This window comes from Takifugu flavidus, chromosome 12 (genome assembly GCF_003711565.1).
Source record: "Takifugu flavidus isolate HTHZ2018 chromosome 12, ASM371156v2, whole genome shotgun sequence".
NCBI classification, from domain to species: Eukaryota; Metazoa; Chordata; class Actinopteri; order Tetraodontiformes; family Tetraodontidae; genus Takifugu; species Takifugu flavidus.
The window spans coordinates 14,598,741-14,616,764 of NC_079531.1; the positions used below are offsets into that span (position 1 = coordinate 14,598,741).

The following is an 18,024-nucleotide window of genomic DNA, read 5'->3' on the forward strand; positions in this document are numbered from 1 at the left end:
GGATGGATTTTTTTTTCATATCCTGTTCTGCTGATTGTGTGTGTGTGTGTGTGTGTGTGTGTGTGTGTGTGTGTGTGTGTGTGTGTGTGTGTGTGTGTGTGTGTGTGTGTGTGTGTGAGAGAGAGAGAGACAGTGTAAGAGGATTAAACCCCGTTTGCAGCCAAGGCTGAGGACTGAACCATTTCTGATCATTGCTGCTGTACAGTCACAGTTCATCTCCCCCTCCCTCTCTCTCTTCCCCTCCCTCTCTCTCTCTCTCCTCCCTCTCTCCTCCCTCCCTCCCCCCCTCTCGCCCTCCCTCCCTCTCTCTCCTCTCTCTCTCTTCTTCATGTCCCTCCTTCTGTCTGCATCCTGTAAAACTTCTCTGTTATCTTCAGTTCTGGGATCTGCTGTTATTTTTCCGATAACTTTTTTCTGACTCATGTTGCTCTGAGCTGCTCTCTCTTTTGAAGTCTGATGAGCGTTGCAGCTCCAGTGTTGCAGCTCCAGGGTTGCAGCTCCAGTGGTGCAGCTCCAGGGGTGCAGCTCCAGTGGTGCAGCTCCAGTGGTGCAGCTCCAGTGGTGCAGCTCCAGGGTTGCAGCTCCAGTGGTGCAGCTCCAGTGGTGCAGCTCCAGTGGTGCAGCTCCAGGGTTGCAGCTCCAGTGGTGCAGCTCCAGGGTTGCAGCTCCAGTGGTGCAGCTCCAGGGTTGCAGCTCCAGGGTTGCAGCTCCAGGGTTGCAGCTACAGGGTTGCAGCTCCAGGGTTGCAGCTCCAGTGGTGCAGCTCCAGTGGTGCAGCTCCAGTGGTGCAGCTCCAGGGTTGCAGCTCCAGGGTTGCAGCTCCAGGGTTGCAGCTCCAGGGTTGCAGCTCCAGTGGTGCAGCTCCAGTGGTGCAGCTCCAGTGGTGCAGCTCCAGTGGTGCAGCTCCAGGGTTGCAGCTCCAGTGGTGCAGCTCCAGTGGTGCAGCTCCAGTGGTGCAGCTCCAGGGTTGCAGCTCCAGTGGTGCAGCTCCAGGGTTGCAGCTCCAGGGTTGCAGCTCCAGTGGTGCAGCTCCAGTGTGCAGCTCCAGGGGTGCAGCTCCAGGGTTGCAGCTCCAGGGTTGCAGCTCCAGTGGTGCAGCTCCAGTGGTGCAGCTCCAGGGGTGCAGCTCCAGGGTTGCAGCTCCAGTGTTGCAGCTGCAGACCCTTAGGTCCAGTGGTTTAGCTTAAGAAGTGCAGCTCCGGTGGTTTCTCCACAGTGGTTGATGCTCCAGAGGTTCCAGTGGTGCAGCTCTTGTTATTGAACCAACTTTAACTTTTATTCTTTTATATCAATTTTAATTGCTTCATTTGACCTTGGTGTCACTCTAAACCTTCAGGAGTGTCCATTACTTAATTGCCCCCCCCACACACACACACACACACACCCACACACACACACCCAGATCAGCATTATCCACACAACACGCCAGACAATAAACCCCTTTTAAATCACCGTGTTACTTTACCCTGTGACATGAGACCCTGAAGAAAAGATCTCCAACATCAGATCGCTGGGAGGGATCGTGTCGGGGGCGTGAGAGGTTAAGACTTGTTGAATAGCTTGTAGGCGTCACACAATGATGTGGATTAGGCAGCTCCAGGAAGGGGCCTCCGGGGCTTTACTGGGGTGTTCAGCAGCTTAGAACGACCACGGTGACACTGCGACGCCGCACGTCCCTGCAAACGGGGGGGGGGGGGGGGGGGGGCACAAAGGCCTGACCCGAGTCAGAAGCTGCATGTACAGATGGTGAATCAGCTGGTTTACCCCAAAACACCAGTATGGATATATTTATCAGAGAGGGGGGGCCGCCTGGCATCGACTGCATACCCCCCCCCCTTATCTGAGTGGTGCTTCACCCCGTCCTGGGATCACTGCGGCAGGAGAGAGGCAGGCAGCCGGCTTGGATCCCACCACAGCCGGGCACGCTGCGCGTTAGCCAGGATAATAACAGTGCGGTTTGTATTGGGTTTCCTGGGCTAAAGTAAGAAGCGCCCACTTCCTGCAGCCCTCCATGACAAGGGCGGGATCCGTCCTCGCTCCTGAACATCTGCCAGCGCATGTGAAACTCGCTGCGGTTTTTATGTAGATGCGGAACAAACCTGAAAAGGCTCCCAAGCTAATCGGAGCTGCCGTTCATCTCACAGGCACCTTGCTTTCTCCAGAACGTTCCGGCTGCAGGAACATCCTGGTTTAACCTGAGACAGTAGTTTAATTATCTCTTTTATAAGAATTTGCTGCTAATCGCCGCCGGCTAATCAGCATTGTAAAGAACTTCCGACTCCGGAATTCTTAGACTCCGGATATGAAAACCAAATGATTGAAATCGCAGATTGGAATTCCCTCTTCAAAACATTCCACTGTACTTTAGCTCCGCCTCCAAAGGTAGTGGGAGGGGTCACCGCGGCAACCAAAGATGATGGTGTTTACGCCGGATCACTTGTATTCCTGAGGGTTTTTTGATATCTAAAACTCCGGTGACCTCCTGGTGGACGCTGCAGGGACGTCGGGGAGCGCCGGCGGACCTCCGGCCTGGTCGATGGTGTTGCTGGGAACACTGGTGTCCTCTGAAGTGTCCTCTGAAGTGTCCTCTGAAGTGTCCTCTGTTGGGTATTCCATGGAAAAAGTAGGCAGGGAGAATCCTCAGATCTCCGTTTGTAGGGTGCAGTAATGATGTTGTTTACGACAGTGTGTCCTGTGTCCTTTTCCCGGCCTGCACACATGAACACTTCGCCGATTTAAACGCGCTCATATTTCCTGTATTGTTTGAAATCGTCGTAATTGCGACCAGGATCCCGAGCCGACCGAATCTGCCGGGGTAAACGTTGGCGCGGGACATTTTTGTAAGCGTTGTCACATCCGCCGGCCGCTCCTGCCGCCCCAGAAGCACGTGTGTGTGTGTGTGTGTGTGTGTGTGTGTGTGTGTGTGTGTGTGTGTGTGTGTGTGTGTGTGTGTGTGTTTGCTGCAGCTTCACATGCTGACATGTAGCTTTTCGGTCGCTACGCTCCAAGTCTGGTCGGGGTTAGTCACCGAGCGTCTGGGCCAGGGGCGGCAACGATTGTGTTTTGCTTTAAAATATCTGGTTTTGTCTGTGTCACAAACACAGCTGGGAACTCTCACAATGGATTGTTCAAAACATGCGCTTTCGGTGCCACAAAGACGGCCACACACGTCCCAGGGCTGCTGGAACCAGCTTACTGGGTGTACTGGTCTCCAACGGCGGCCTCCCGCTGGGCGGCTGTTTCACCCGGGCGACACGACGGGACGCCATGGCAACATGTAGCATTTATTGGCTAAAATGGCCCAAAAAGGAACAAAATAATTCCAATATATTTAGTCATAGCTGCTGAAATCAAAGGATTGAGGATTCATTTGGGCCTTTGTTGCTTTGAAGCTGGCTTTGAACTGTATTTGATGTTGTTTGAAATCTGATGGAGGATTCACATCCGCCTGTTGAGTCGTCCTTTTTGTCCTGCATCTGATTTGAGCTCTCCCCCCTTCCTCCCCCCCCCCCACAGAGCTGCAGAGGGAGGGCAGCATCGAGACCCTCAGCAACAGCTCGGGCTCCACCAGCGGCAGCATCCCGCGCACCTACGAAGGCTACCGCTCGCCGCTGCCCACCAACGAGAACCAGCCGCTCAGCCTCTTCCCCACCAACTTCCCCTGAACTCGCACCCTGACGTCCAGCCCTCCCCCCCCCGCCGACCCCCCCGCCGCCTCCACACCGGAGCATCGCACCGATGGTTTCTGCATTCCCGACGGGTTGGAAACATCTGAAGGAGTCGTTTAAATGGAATTACACTTCCAACAGAGTGGAATATTTTAAATAGAGACGCTCGGCGTCTTTTATTTTTATAAATGTGTCTCACACACACACACACACACCTGCTTACGTCCACTCTGAACACCCCCCCCCCCTCGCCTCTCCAGGTGTGTTTGAAGTTTTACGGCTGTAGAAGAAAGAGGAGCGCAGACAGGAAGAAATGTTTATTCCAGTCAGTGACGTGTAACGGCTCCTCTGGAGTGTGTGCACGTGTGTGTGTGTGTGTGTGTGTGTGTGTGTGTGTGTGTGTGTGTGTGTGTGTGCGTGCGTGCACTGCTCTCGTGGCCACTCTAAATGTTTGTGATTAAATTTGCTCCTGTCATGCCTTTGATATTCCTGTAATTATATCTGACAAACATCCTGTAACGAGATGACACCATTACTGCGCCCTGTTTACAGCGTAAATGAGAGTTTTTAATCATTTAAATACCCCATTACACACACACACACACACACACACACACACGCATGCACATATCTTTTTGCCTTTCCAGAGAGAAAATTTGAATCAGGCAGCAGGATGGAGTAATGCGCATTTTTGTACAGTAGCTTATCTTTGACCAAATTCTTTATTCCTGCCTGTAAAAGTGTTTCTGTTCTTTTTATGTCGGCTTTAATATTTGAAATATCTTGGAAACCTTTTACGACGAGGTTCCATTGATTACATTAGTAATCCAATAATAACCCTTAACCAAGATTTTCTTAACATGTTAACAAATCATCTACCGATCCATATCTTATTTATCAGTTTATTACATAGTAATGCACATTTAATAACAGCTGTGAGAAACATGTATGAAGGTTTTTTGGTTATTTTTGGAGTCGCAATAGAGCTTCAGGTTCATGGTGTTCGTAAAAGTCATTGATGAAAGTTTAATTAACGTTAATAATCCTCACTTAAGGAAGGAACGGCCTTTATTTTGAGATTTTAAAGTGTAATAAATGACTAGTTGCAACTCTGACCAACTCCTGTTGTGAACTGTTCGCTGTTTTGTGTCCTGAAACCTGAGGCGGTAAAGAGGAATAATGGAGGACAGGCTGTTGTCAGGCCAGACATCAACAGTCTTTTTAGATAAACCAGGTTGTTTGTAAAAAAAAAAAAAGAAAAGAAAAAATTCCCAGAATCCATCCCAGAACATAATAAAGCTCTGACATGAAAACGTGTTTCTTCTCACTCTTATTGCTGGTAATTACAGCGTTCGCAGTTCGACCGCGGCGGTGACCATCAGCACATGGCGCTCGTGCTAATTAGCACCATATTTTTTAACAGGCAGTAAAGTGTCGTTTAGGAGCTTTTTTACGGCCGACTGGCTCTTTGTTGTGAAAGGGGAGGACGTGTTTGTTCCTCCACTAATCAACGGAGGATTTCAAGGCCTAAAACTCCTTCAGCCTTCTGTTTTATTCCAAGTCGAAGCAGATAATGTTGCTTGTTTGTTCCAGGTCGTCCGCGCGCTCCTTAGCAACATGTCGTATCGGAAACGAACGCCAGCGACCGGTTTATTCCAGCTTCATCAAACCCACAAACATGTTAGAAATCCGAACCTGCAGCCGGAGAGGAGACGACGCCATTTTACCATTCAGCAAAAGCTCTTTTGTTTATTCCTGTCAATACAAACAACTTACAGTAATTAAACCAATAAAGATAGTTTTCAGGGGTTTTGAGGAATTATTAATTTAGTTTGTGTTTAACTCGGATACGAGCGGGAAAAACTGCTGTTGTGACAACTGAAAATCGGACTTTTAAAGAACAATAGCAGCATGTTATTCAACCACTGACACGTGCGTCCTGTCGCAGCTCAAATTTTCAAACCCATTGAAGCTAATGATGCTAACGCTGGCTTGGCTAGCAGATCTGGGCTTCCTCCATGGTGCCGGAGCTCCGGGACCACGTTGGATTGGCGTTCTGGGAGTGGCGACAGTTGATGCGTGATATTGTGCTGCTGGAATCACACAGCAGCAGCACTGGAGTAAATAATCCGAGTGTAAATTAGCAGTAATTACAGCGCTTCTGTTTTCTTCTGGGTCAAATTGCTACTCTGGCTTCGGAGAAGTGACAGCGGTGAGTTGGCAAAATCTGTGAGGGCTGTTTTAAAACCTTCCAAACAACATTTTCCATCAGATGTCCAGACTCTCTAAATCTGATGTGGAGGCTAATTATGGATCATTTGGGTTTTTTTTTTTTTTTTTAAAGGCCCTCTGGAGCCCAGTTACTATCTTTTCTGTCCCAAAAAATAGATAATTCTTCTAATTTATGTCATTTTAAAGTTAACTTATCCGCTCTGACATAGTGTCTATTTTAAAATCATGTTATGGATAAATAAACCGATGGTTCAGCACTTTTACTTAAGGATATTCAGATTTATTTACCGAGTGTTTCACATTATATGATTTAAGTTTTATTTTAAACACACGTGATAAAAGTTTGAATTCGGTTTAAAACCTCCAGGGAAACAATAACTGACCGGAACAGACAAATATGTCAGACTTACTGTTGATCGTTTCTACGAAATTAGCAATATTTACATTTGAAATGATTTGAATGTAAACTTCAAAGAGCTGCCGCTGAGAAAGATGTGAATTCTGAAATATTTGATAGAGATTATTTCGGGTTTTAAGTTCTCAATTTGAAATCATCCGCATAAATCTGCACCTTAAATCAAGCTCAGCATCGGGGTCAAGATGCGTTCACTGACCTGAACCCTGGTCGGAGTTCAGACCGTAGCTGACGCCTTTTTTACAACACCGATGCAGGAGGAGAAAAGAGTCGCGAATTACTCCGGATTCACTTTTTTTAAAATCTTTTATTAGAACATAATTATCGATATTTCGTTCCCATTTTGAGTTATGAAGGAACATCTAAATTTAATTGTCACTATTTCGTTGATCGATTGCGGGTTTCCGGTTTCCAGACACCATCCACATTAAAGCCCAAATGAAACGCTGCATTTCCAGTCGTTTCCCCTCATCTCGTCCTATATTTCTGCCTGCAGACGTCACTGATGTCGCGTCTCCCTCCGGCCTGCAGCTCGCCCCCAGCCCCATAATGCGATTCCATGTTCCTGCCGCAGCCGATAATTCGATTCCTCCACACTGTCAACGCGTCTGCAAAACACGCAGAGATTATTTCTCAGCATTAATGGAGCAAAGAGTGAATATAAACTGTGAATATAAAGTGTGAAATGTACCTGCAGCTGCTCCAATGCTCCCCCGTTAGAATCAGCCCAACGCGCCTCACACACTCTTTATTTTCCCTGTTTGTTCTGACGGCAGAAATCGATTTTTTTAAAAATGATTATTTAATTTTGAGAAGCTTTAGAGGCATAAACGCTAGAAAAGCAGGAACCGACGGTTAAATGCAGATAATAGAGTAATTTCCTCTTCTATCTTGGTTTCTTTTCTTAGATTTTTTTACACACACGGAACGTGGAATATTTGGATTAATTAATCTCTAAATCCTGCTAATGAAGACGCCACGGAGACCCTCACCGACCGAGGAGAGGGGTTTAAAATATTTATTTGCGTATACAGCCAAAACTTTGAATATCTTTTTGCCTCTTTTGGTTGTTTTTTGTCTGTTTGATTATCAGGTGAACCTCACGGTGTTGCTCAAAGGCACAGCGGCGCGATTCCCCTCCAAACTCCCGGGAGAATGTTTTATTAAAGAGAAGCTAAAATCTTTGTTGCAGCTTGTTCGTGCTCAAAACCCAGAACAATAAAGTTTCACCACAATTTTAATGTTCTCTTTCGCTACTTGAGGTTGCTCAATGTTTTCAGCGGGACCGAAGCTGATCACGCACCTTCTGCAACTGGAACGTCTGTGCGTGACAACTCTGTCCCGCAGCCTCCCCGAGGTCCCGGCAGCGCCCCCGTCTGGTGGCTGTCGGTCACGTCAGACACTGAAAACAAAGCAGGCACGCAGGTAAATGCTGTGTGTGTGTGTGTGTGTGTGTGTGTGTGTGTGTGTGTGTGTGTGTGTGTGTGTGTGTGTGTGTGTGTGTGTGTGTGTGTGTGAGAGGGGGGGGGGGGTTGTGTTGTTTTTGCTTCAATTGGGAACTGATATGTTTCATTTAGCAAAGTGCATTTTGGAGGAACGGGAGCAGGAAGTAGAGGAGATGAAGGAGAAAGGGAGAAAGAGGAGGAGGAGGAGGAGGAGGAGGAGGAGGAAAGGACCACTACTGGCCGGGCTTCCATGTGACAAGGGGAAATATGAGGGACTTTGACAGGTCTTAAACGGTCTGGCGCCAAGGTCCGAGACTAGCCGCTAAATATAGCTGAGAGATGATGCAGGGAGATGGAAGGAAAAGATGTAGAGATAAAAAGGAGGAGAAGAACAATGTGGAGGGGGAGAAGAAAACCACGGTACTCGATTACACGCGAATGTGGCGCAAAACTGCCCCGCTGTGTGATCAGAGTGACGCGGGACGCCTTTTTTTTTTACGCACGTTTTCACATCCGGAGCTGAAGTGTGGAGTGTTGCGTTCAAGGACACACAATAAATAAATTACACGCGGGCCCAGAAGGCTGCTGTGGCCGAGTTAATGTATAAATCCGCCTATTTACACGTTTCTCCACCAAACAGAGCCACGAGCAGGCGCGCAGCCTATTTACTGCCTGCTTCCATTAATCTTCAGCACAGATGATGATCCATCAGCACCAACTCATCAACTTTAATGACTTTTAAATGGCGCACAGTGGAGATTTCAGAAGGCAAACAACAAACAAGTGACTGATTTGGACCGAGTGTTGTTGATTCAACTGTCCATATGTTGCTAATCTTTATTTCTCCTTTTGTTCCCGCAAAGGCCCTAAAAGCTCTGGCGCTGTGCTGCCCTTTAATACATCCCGAGGTGCGTAATTCCGAACAAATCGACTGTCAGCAAACGGGATCCGACCCGGAGGCCCTGCGCCGTTCAGGTGGCGACGGGGACGCGCGGAGGCGCACTGGGCCCACTCTCGCCCCCGCGGTGCGGCCGGTGACGGCGCCCTGGTGCCGTGCGCTCCCGCCGGAGCTTCTCCGGCCTGTTGACTCCGCGCCGCTGCGGCGGAAGCGGCGCAACAAGTGTGGAACACGGAGGAGAGATGTGCAACACATTTCGCGCTCTTAAATCACATCAGACGCTGAACTTTTCTGGGCTCCTGCCTGAAAGTTGCCGGTTTCTGTGTCGCGACGCCCTTTGTCTGTTTACGCTCCAACCGGGGCCAGATGACGAAGGGGAATTTGTGAGTAATAATGGTTCCTTAATAATATCCAGGGCATTTCATGTCTGCGGCCACTAAGCATCCGCGCGTCTGTCAGGGGGAAGCCACACAAACGCGGCCGTGTTCCAGGGGTTAATCTGAAATCCGCACTTGTGTCTGCCGGCCTCGCCGGGGAGGATTATCACTTTTGTTTCGGTTTTTGTCGAAGTGACGCTTGCGGCCCCGCAACTGCCGTCATCCGTGCCCAGAGAGGGCTGCTGTTTATCCAAATAGAGGCAAAGCAGAAATCACATGTGACACAAAGTCAGGACCGACGCAGGAAAAGTGGAGCGAAGGCGCAGACAGAGGCTACTGAGGGGGCGCGAGGGGCTCGACGTCAGCGTAAATATAAAGAGACAAGAGGTCGTTCTTGCTGTGGCGCATCGGCGCGGCTGGCGCCGGGCGGCTCTTTAACGAGCCGGGTTAATCGGGAGGTGCGGCGGTGGGTTTTTCTTAAGGAGCTCAGCAGAGGGGAGCTGGAGGTTCCCCTGCGCCTCCCGGAGCCCCCGCGCTGTCCTTGGGGTGTCAGGATCCAACCTGGCGGGGGATTACGCGCCCGCACGAACGGCCTCGGCTCCGCGTCCGAGCACTAAATCATTTCATCACAGCAACTGTTTGACGTGGAAACACCCGCGATCCCCCCCTCCCCCCCCCCCCTCCCCGCAGACCCAGAAGGACGCGGGACGGCTGCGGCAACGACTCCGCTCGTTTCGGGTCCAAATAAACAGGAACGAAGCTGAACTTGATCGCAACTTTATCCAAACAGAAATGTCAAAGCGTGAACTCACCGTTTTCCTCCTCTCTGATTTCTCTCTCTTTCTCTCTCCCCCTCTCTCTCTGCCTCTCCCCCTTAAACTTCATTCATCTCCATTCACCCGCTTTCTGGTGCGTTTCCCCTCCGCGCGGCATCTGGGCTCGTCTTTTCCAGCCTCGTCTCTCAGCCTCGCCGCTGCGCCCGCTGCTGCTTCCCCGTCAGCTCGATCAGGAGAGCGGACTGATAATTGGCCCCCGCCTGCCGGGGGGAGCCGGGGCCGTGCGAGGCTGACATGCTAAAGCAGTGTCAAAAACGTCCAAAAGAGCCCAGAACGCGCAGCTCATTCTAAATGTGCGACCGGGAGAGCACACCTCCTGGCTTTATTGTGTGAGTTCTACAGGACAGTGGTCAGCGTGCAGAACCGGACCCGACCCTGTGCGTTAAAGCGGGCGTTAACACACTCGGGCATGTGGACAGGTTCTCCGGAGGCGACATTGTAAAAACGCAAGCCGAAGGAGGTGATGCCTCCACCGGCCAAGAAGTGAGGGCTGACCCGCTGTTTGGCTTGGAAATGGGGGTGGGATTTCCCGAGCTTTCCTGTCATTGGTTAATATTTTATTCTGTTGACATGTTTTCTTACTGCTAATGCTTCCGACACCTTCTTGTTCCCCCCTCCTCTCCCAGAGTCTGGCCGGAGCTGTCAGAACCACGCCTATAGGGGCCCACAATTGGTCCAGAAAGCGTAAAATCAGCAATCAAAGGGGCTTGGTTCATTAGTGTTGGGGATGGAGGCAGGAAGGACATGTGAGATAGTCACAGATCTGCAGTGAACGGAGCCACATCTCTCCAGTCAGTGTGGGATGACTGAAGCAGAGCGCCTGTCCCTGTGAGAGCCACTCAGCGCGCCGGGCTCTGCCTTCACCGCCCCGCTTCCACGCACGGATCGACGGAGCAGCCGAGGCTGAGGCGCGTCAGCGGCGACTCGGGGCTATTTTCTTCACCCTCGCATCGCGCTGCGTGTTCGACCAAAGCGCCGCGCTCTCCGGCGCCGTTTCAAGACATTAAGTGGCGGACCTACGCTGGCTGTTCGGGGGAAATACCACTAAAATCTCCATTATTCCACGTCGTATTTTTGTGGATGCACCGATGAGAGATCCAGTTTTCACAGGGACTGCAATGGCTTATCACCCTTTCCACGCACACCGGCCGACCGACTTCCCCATGTCCGCCTTTTTAGCGGCCGCGCAGCCTTCCTTCTTCCCTGCGCTCAGCCTGCCTCCCGGGGCGCTTACCAAGCCCCTCCCGGAGCACGGCCTGGCCGGGGCGGCGGAGGCTGGACTCCACCCGGCTCTCGGCCACCATCAGGCGGCTCATCTCCGCAGCATGAAGAGCCTGGAGCCCGAGGAGGAAGTCGACGACGACCCTAAAGTCACACTGGAAGCCAAGGATCTCTGGGACCAGTTTCATAAACTCGGGACGGAGATGGTTATTACCAAGTCCGGGAGGTAAGAGCGACCCTCCTATTTGGAGATTTTTTTTAAATGATTAAGACATTTTTGTCCGGTGATGATGAGACAAAGCGCAGACGGGAACACGGAGCTGCTCTTCGTGGCCCAGCGTTTTGCTCTCCGCGTAAAGCTCCTTTTATATTTAATTCCAAAATAAACCGGGGGGGAAATGGAAAAACAAAATCACCACAGTGATATTAAATATATCTCTCTATTTTATTTTTAAAATCGGCTCCCACTCATTTAGCTTCGTACTGTGAGGCTCAATTCGATGCATTTGTCAATAATAAATTCCTAAAACTCTACTTATTTATTTACGATATTTACGACGCGTTTAGGGAACCATCAAGGGTCCCGCGCGCATATTTGGAATATTTTTGAACAAACGTTGCGTGATATTTAATCACATTTTTACCTCCCCCCCAAAAAAACTGCAGAGCTTCTGGACTTTATAAACAGGCTGTCACTTCAAAAAGCGCAGACGTGAAGTGTTGTGCTCATAAATATACTGCTCAGCTTTGTAGTGCGGGGACTGGACAATGCACACACTCACGCACACGCACAGTGTAAAGGACTACGCGCATTCTTTGGGTTTTCTGCGCGTAATTTCGACGGTGAAGCGGCTTCGAGCCCTGAGAGCAGCGCGTTTCCGCCTCCACCGGCGCTCCTGTCGCCTTTCCCCCGGCTTCTGCGCTCATCTGCTGCCCTATTCTGTTCGAATCCCACCGCTAACTTTGCGTTGCCTTTTTGGTCTCTGCAGGAGGATGTTCCCTCCGTTCAAAGTGCGGATAAACGGACTGGATAAAAAAGCCAAATACATCCTGCTGCTGGACATCGTGGCTGCGGACGACTGCCGCTACAAGTTCCACAACTCCCGCTGGATGGTGGCGGGCAAGGCCGACCCGGAGATGCCCAAGAGGATGTATATCCACCCGGACAGCCCGGCCACCGGCGAGCAGTGGATGGCCAAGCCTGTTGCTTTCCATAAACTCAAACTGACCAACAACATCTCGGATAAACACGGATTTGTAAGTGCAGTTAAACTTTAAAAAAAAAAGAGAGAGAAAAGCTCTAAATCGTGTTTGCTGCTTGAACAAACACAATCTGATTTTTCTTTTATGTGTCTGGAATTTCAAAATTAGTGGGGGAAGGGGGAGAAAAATCAGGAGAAATAATGGGGGGGGGAAATAATTAATAATTTGAATTTAAACGGCGAAATAGCGTCAAGTTTTTAGGCAGTGATAATGAAGAAAAAGACTTCGGCTCGCGCGTCAGGGTGGGCACGTTTATGACAGCGAGCCGCTTTACATGCACAGCTTTGGCACGTCCCCACGTACACGGAGCTTATGTTTCCCACAGCAGCTTTGCACAATATTATCTGGGTTCTAACCAAACCCAGGTCGGCTCTGATCTGCTGCAGCTCCTGGCCCAGAGGCCATTTTAGCATGTTCTTATAATCCTGGTTTTATTGGAACTGCTCCTCCGTTTATGAGTGTTCGCAAAACGGGAGTGAGAAAAATAAAAGTAGCTCCAGTATCGTAGAGAACAGTATATTAAAGTGTCTTTTTTGGTGTCATTTGAAGTTTTTCTCCACTGTCCGGGGTGTCTTTCCCTCCACTCCCCCCGTTTAACTGAACTCGTTTATTGGTGTTAAAGTTCAGCGTAAAAAAGTAGATTTTGAGAAGGTGGAAGAATCTATTTCGTGTCAGTGTGTGTGTGTGTGTGTGTGTGTGTGTGTGTGTGTGGTGTTTAGGTTGAGAATGATCTGAGGAGATTTATCAGCGTTAATTATTGCACTTGCTTGTGCTGTTGGATTATTTTCAAAAATGATTTTCGCATCGTTCGGGTATTTTTGGGGGTCATTATTTTAGGTTTCTAATGGTTCGAATCCCGCTGGCTGCTCGGTCATGTGATTCCAAATTTACAACCTTCGAACCTGGACCACTTGTCCTTGTTTTTCCTCCGTTTGCTGCTGCTGGGGCAGCATGTGTGGCCTTCAGGTTCCCCTCTCGGCCCCGCGTTAATTACAGACGTGTCGCGCGTACAGTAATTAGAACGGCATCAATAACGACGCGTCAACGTTTTCTGTGTCGGGGGTGAACACGCACATGTAAAGAGGAACGGGACGTTAACAGCAGCTCTCTCTGCTCTGTCTGCGTGTGCGTGCGTGCGTGTGTGTGTGTGTGTTCCATCCAGACGATCCTGAATTCCATGCACAAGTACCAGCCCAGATTCCACATAGTCCGGGCCAACGACATCCTGAAGCTGCCCTACAGCACCTTCAGGACCTACGTGTTCCCGGAGACCGAGTTCGTGGCTGTGACAGCGTACCAGAACGACAAGGTGAGTCAGTGACCAGCTGCTCTAATATGGCCGCTGCGCCGTGCGCGCGTCCCGTCCCCCCATCCCCCCATCCCTCCACCACCAACCCTCGACACTTAATCTGATTTTGTAGGTCGCCTAATTTCCCTGCAGAGGACTCCCATGTCCCACTTGAATTTGTTGCTGTTTTCCCTGGATTTTTGCTCACAGCAGATTTCTGGATTCACGTTCGCGTGCGTGCGTGCGTGCGTGAGTGCGTGCGGGCTTATCTGATGTAGAAACGGGCTGTTGCGGCGACCAGAAGTGGATAAATTAGGCGTATAAATGTGTTCTGCTTTGTTGTTTCGCAAACCAGGCGGATATTTCCGCTTTTATTGTTATTTTATCTCCAGATTACGGAACGTTTCCATTTTGGTGAATTCCAGCGCGCTGGATATATTCAGTTTCTGGATTATTCTCTGGTTCGGTTGTATTAGTATTGTAGGAATATTCCACCCACGGTGGCGCATAAAACCGGCGGTTTGGGTTGTAAAAGTTTAAGAGTCACCGTCGATTTGATGACACTTTAAGAGACTGGTCAGCTCCTAGTAACACTGGACAGATGCTGGAACACAGCTTCTTACTGCCCCGAGGTTCTTTTTTAAGGGCCGCTGGGGGCCTCCAGGAGCCTGCAAGGGGGGCCGCTCCTGTTCCGCGGGGCCACAACACGGCAGGACGCGAATCTGCCGGGATCCAAACCGCGTTATTAATTATTAACGTGCCGCTCAGCTGCTCCAGTATTGCCCCCCTGTCTTATTTCTGGGGCAGCGGAGGCTTGTGTGGCCCCATAGAGGAACATTTTGTGGCAGAATGTTTCTCCAGGGGCCACGTGGATAACGCCCCACATTACGCTCTTATTAATAATGTAAATCCGCAGCCTTCTGTTGGTTTCTGTGTGTGTTAAACCCGAACGCGCCCATAACTCGCACCGTGGCCGGTGGGGGGGGGGGGGGAGGAAAAAAGAATGAATAAAAATAAAATACTTGTTTCCAGATTACGCAGTTGAAGATTGACAACAACCCTTTTGCCAAAGGATTCCGAGACACCGGGAACGGAAGGAGAGAGAAAAGGTGTGTTTGAGTGTGTGTTTTCTTCTAGAAAGTTGCCAATTTCATATTATTATTGTTGTTATTATTATTATTATTATTGTTGACAGGAAGCAGCTGACCATGCCGTCGCTGCGGATGTATGAGGACCAATGCAAGGCCGACCGGGAGGGCGTGGACTCGGACGCCTCGTCCAGCGAGACCCCGGCCGGCAGGGACCAGGTCCACTCCCCGCTGGGAGGGGGGTCCAGCCCGCTGAGGTTCAGCAGACCCAACCGGGGTGAGCGGTTGTTGCTCGTTGGAGCCCAAAACGTTCGGATGATGCTGCTAAAACCATCACGTGCCAGTCGAGACTGTGTGCAGGGGCCAAATACGCAGTGGGGGGGGGCCATTAATCTTCTGTAAAATTCTTATTATGGGATTATTGATAATGATAAAATAGTCTTTAAAGTGTTTTTGCTAGGTTGCTTTTTTTCTTTGCTCAAATCATGTTTTTTATTGACATTTTGTGGTATTTTCTCACCTTTAAGGCCTCCGAGAGATTTTTTTAACTTGAATTTTAAAAAATCTTCCTTTAAAAAGCAGTTTTATTTGTCAGGTAGATGATGACACGTGTTCGCTCGCTCACTCCTCCGCTTTGGTCCTCACAGATGACAAAACGTGCACTGACAGCGAGCAGGAGCTGGAGCATCCCGATGAGCTCTGCGCCGGCTCCAGCAGCCCTGGACCAGAACCCGTGTCCCCTTACAGCTCCAGGTGTGAGGAGCGGGTCCGGGACAGGCCCAGCACGGACAAGAAGGAGGACTCCATATTCAGTATAAGGAACATTGAGAAGGACAAAGGCGAGAGCAGGCACAGGAAGGACACCACGGACCCGCTGACAAAGGACCCGGAGGCTGGAGGCATCAGCGCCAGCAAGGACACCTTCTCACCTCTCATGGTCCAAACTGAGAGCCCCTCGCACTTCAGTCCGGGCCACTTACAAAGCCTGGCTCTGTCCGGGCTGCACAGTCAGCAGTTCTTTAACCCCCTGAACACCGGCTCGCCCTTGTTGTTCCACCCCAGCCAGTTCGCCATGGCCCCCGGAGCCTTCTCTGCTATGGGCATGAGCCACCTACTGGCCTCGGTCTCTGGAGCAGCTGGTTTGGAGAACGGAAGCCTCACCGGCCAGGGATCAGGAGGGAGCCCCAACCCCTTCCCCTTCCATCTGTCCCAGCACATGCTCGCCTCTCAGGTAAGACAAGATGACGTCGCTCATGGTGGGGCTGGGTTTTTTTCTTTTTTGGGGGGTTTGGGGAGCTCTTTTCAACATTTCCAATTGTTAAAAATCCGATTTCACCTCTGTCCTCCCTCCACCCCCAGGGCATCCCCATGCCTCCCTTCGGAGGGCTCTTCCCGTACCCGTACACCTACATGGCGGCGGCGGCGGCGGCAGCGTCCGCCTCGGCTCTCCCGGCCTCCAGCACCTCCAGCCCGCTCTCCAGGAACCCCTTCCTGAGCTCGTCACGGCCCCGGCTCCGCTTTAACCCCTACCAGCTCCCGGTGTCGCTGCCTCAGGGCGCCAGCCTGCTCTCCACAGGCCTGCCGGGCGGCCTGAACCCCGGCTCCGAGTCCTCTAAACCGGGCAGCAGGGAGACCAGCCCGGCTCTGGAGCATCACAGCAATCACAAGACAGGAGGTCCTACCGGGAGGTCCACGTCTCCCAAAGCCTCCATGAAGGACTCGGTGAACGAGCTGCAGAGCATCCAGAGACTGGTGAGTGGCCTGGAGGGCCAGAGGGAGACCTCCCCCACTGCTGACTCTCCAAATTGATGAAGACTGACTGTTTGGCCATGAAGACTTTCCAGAGGACAATAAAGGCAAATGTCCCGTACAGCACACGAGACACTGGGACGAGGGTTCCACTGATACGGACGTCTGAAGGCCGATAAGTGTTTTTCTTTTTCCTTTTTTTTTTTTTTTTTCTCTTTCAACTAAGGCGACATTTTAACCCCCCCTCCCGAAAAAAACGATGATTTGTCCCGAAGAGTTGAAACGATCCGCGTCAGACAGCAACACTTGAATTCAGCAGGATCCACTCCTGGAGCGGGAACACACACACAGATATGAACGGAAACGTTTTAGGAGGGAAACGTGCTGATAAACTATTTGAAGGATGAACCAATGACTCAAACCTGAACTCATCAGCGGTGGCCCCCCCCCCCCCCCCCCGGACATCGGTCTTACCCTCGTGAGGGTCTGGCGTGCACGGCCAGAGTGGAAGAGTGTGTGTTTCTGTTAAAAGACCAGGGGCCGAACCACAACCAGCCCCCCCCCCCACACACTTTTGTTTCCAGGCCTGATTATTTCAAAAGGCAGGAGATGTGAAAGAGAGAACCGCTTATCATTTCACGCCAGAAAAAACAACATTTCTGAACTATTTATGTAATTAAAGATGAAGCAAATTCTGTAAATAAAGCTAAGATCCAAGAATATGCAATTGGTATTAATTTATTCAAGGCTGTATATTAGCGTGTATATATTTTGAATTTAACTTTCTTTCCTCGTCCTCCTCTTTACCATTTTACATGAACATATACTGTAAATGAAAGCTATTTAGCGCGTGTTGGTTTGAGGAAAAAAAAACTGTATGAAGCATTGCTGATATATTTTTGTTTTGTTTGTTTGGTTGGGTTTTTAATTTTTTTTTTTAGAAGAAGTGTGTGCCATGTTTTAGTCTCCATCACCGACAAATACAGAGGAACACAGTGAAATATCCACATGGATTAAAAAGAAAAAAAAAAACACCTCAGGTTATTTCACTCCAGCCAGGAGACTTTCAAAGCAATTCCTCCTACAGGCGCATCATTCATATCTATTCATAAATATATTTAAAAATGAAAGTATGTTGTTTATGCTGGTTGTCTTTTTTTTTTTTTTTTGACTGTCTCACGATTTCAATAAAAAAAAGTTGAGCTGAAATGCTGCGGCCGTATTATTATTGGTATCATTATTTAGATAGGAATCATTCGTTTTTAACATCTTAATATCGATAGAGTATATTTAAAAAAAATAAAATAAGAAATTTAATGGTTTGACGCTGAGAGGCGGTGGGACAGGAGCGCCCTCTGTTGGACAACTTTTTATTTTTAAGTTTTGAATTTTTATGCGTTTTTAAATATGATAATAAAACTTTATTTTTAAAAATTATATTAAAATGAAAAAATCTTGTTTTAAAATCTTGCTGTGATGATCCATGGTAACTTTTTCCAAAAATCAACAGCTCTGTCGATTGTAACCGGCCGTGTTGGGCTTGA

At 49.6% G+C, this 18,024-nt stretch overlaps 2 protein-coding genes and 1 long non-coding RNA gene across 3 annotated transcripts in view; 2 read left to right on the forward strand and 1 right to left on the reverse strand.

Annotated features, from left to right (window-relative positions):
• Window positions 1-4,985, forward strand: part of bcas3 (BCAS3 microtubule associated cell migration factor) — a 175,055-nt gene extending 170,070 nt beyond the window's left edge. The window contains 1 exon segment of the mRNA XM_057050594.1: window positions 3,517-4,985. Coding sequence (XP_056906574.1) covers window positions 3,517-3,665 — 149 coding nt within the window. The 3' untranslated portion in view covers window positions 3,666-4,985.
• Window positions 4,986-6,585: 1,600 nt separating this feature from the next.
• Window positions 6,586-10,331, reverse strand: LOC130535521 (uncharacterized). The gene is made up of 4 exons (XR_008953152.1): window positions 9,848-10,331; window positions 7,619-7,717; window positions 7,007-7,081; window positions 6,586-6,923 (listed from the first exon to the last, which is right to left on the reverse strand). It is a non-coding gene; the product is annotated as an uncharacterized LOC130535521 (long non-coding RNA).
• Window positions 10,332-10,609: 278 nt separating this feature from the next.
• tbx2b (T-box transcription factor 2b) lies at window positions 10,610-17,689 on the forward strand. Its single transcript, XM_057050595.1, has 7 exons — window positions 10,610-11,318; window positions 12,082-12,349; window positions 13,518-13,664; window positions 14,676-14,752; window positions 14,839-15,008; window positions 15,379-15,962; window positions 16,091-17,689. Exons 1-7 carry the CDS (start codon window positions 10,960-10,962, stop codon window positions 16,538-16,540), a joined length of 2,055 nt encoding a protein of 684 aa, XP_056906575.1. The 5' UTR covers window positions 10,610-10,959; the 3' UTR covers window positions 16,541-17,689.
• The last annotated feature ends 335 nt before the right edge of the window (window positions 17,690-18,024 follow it).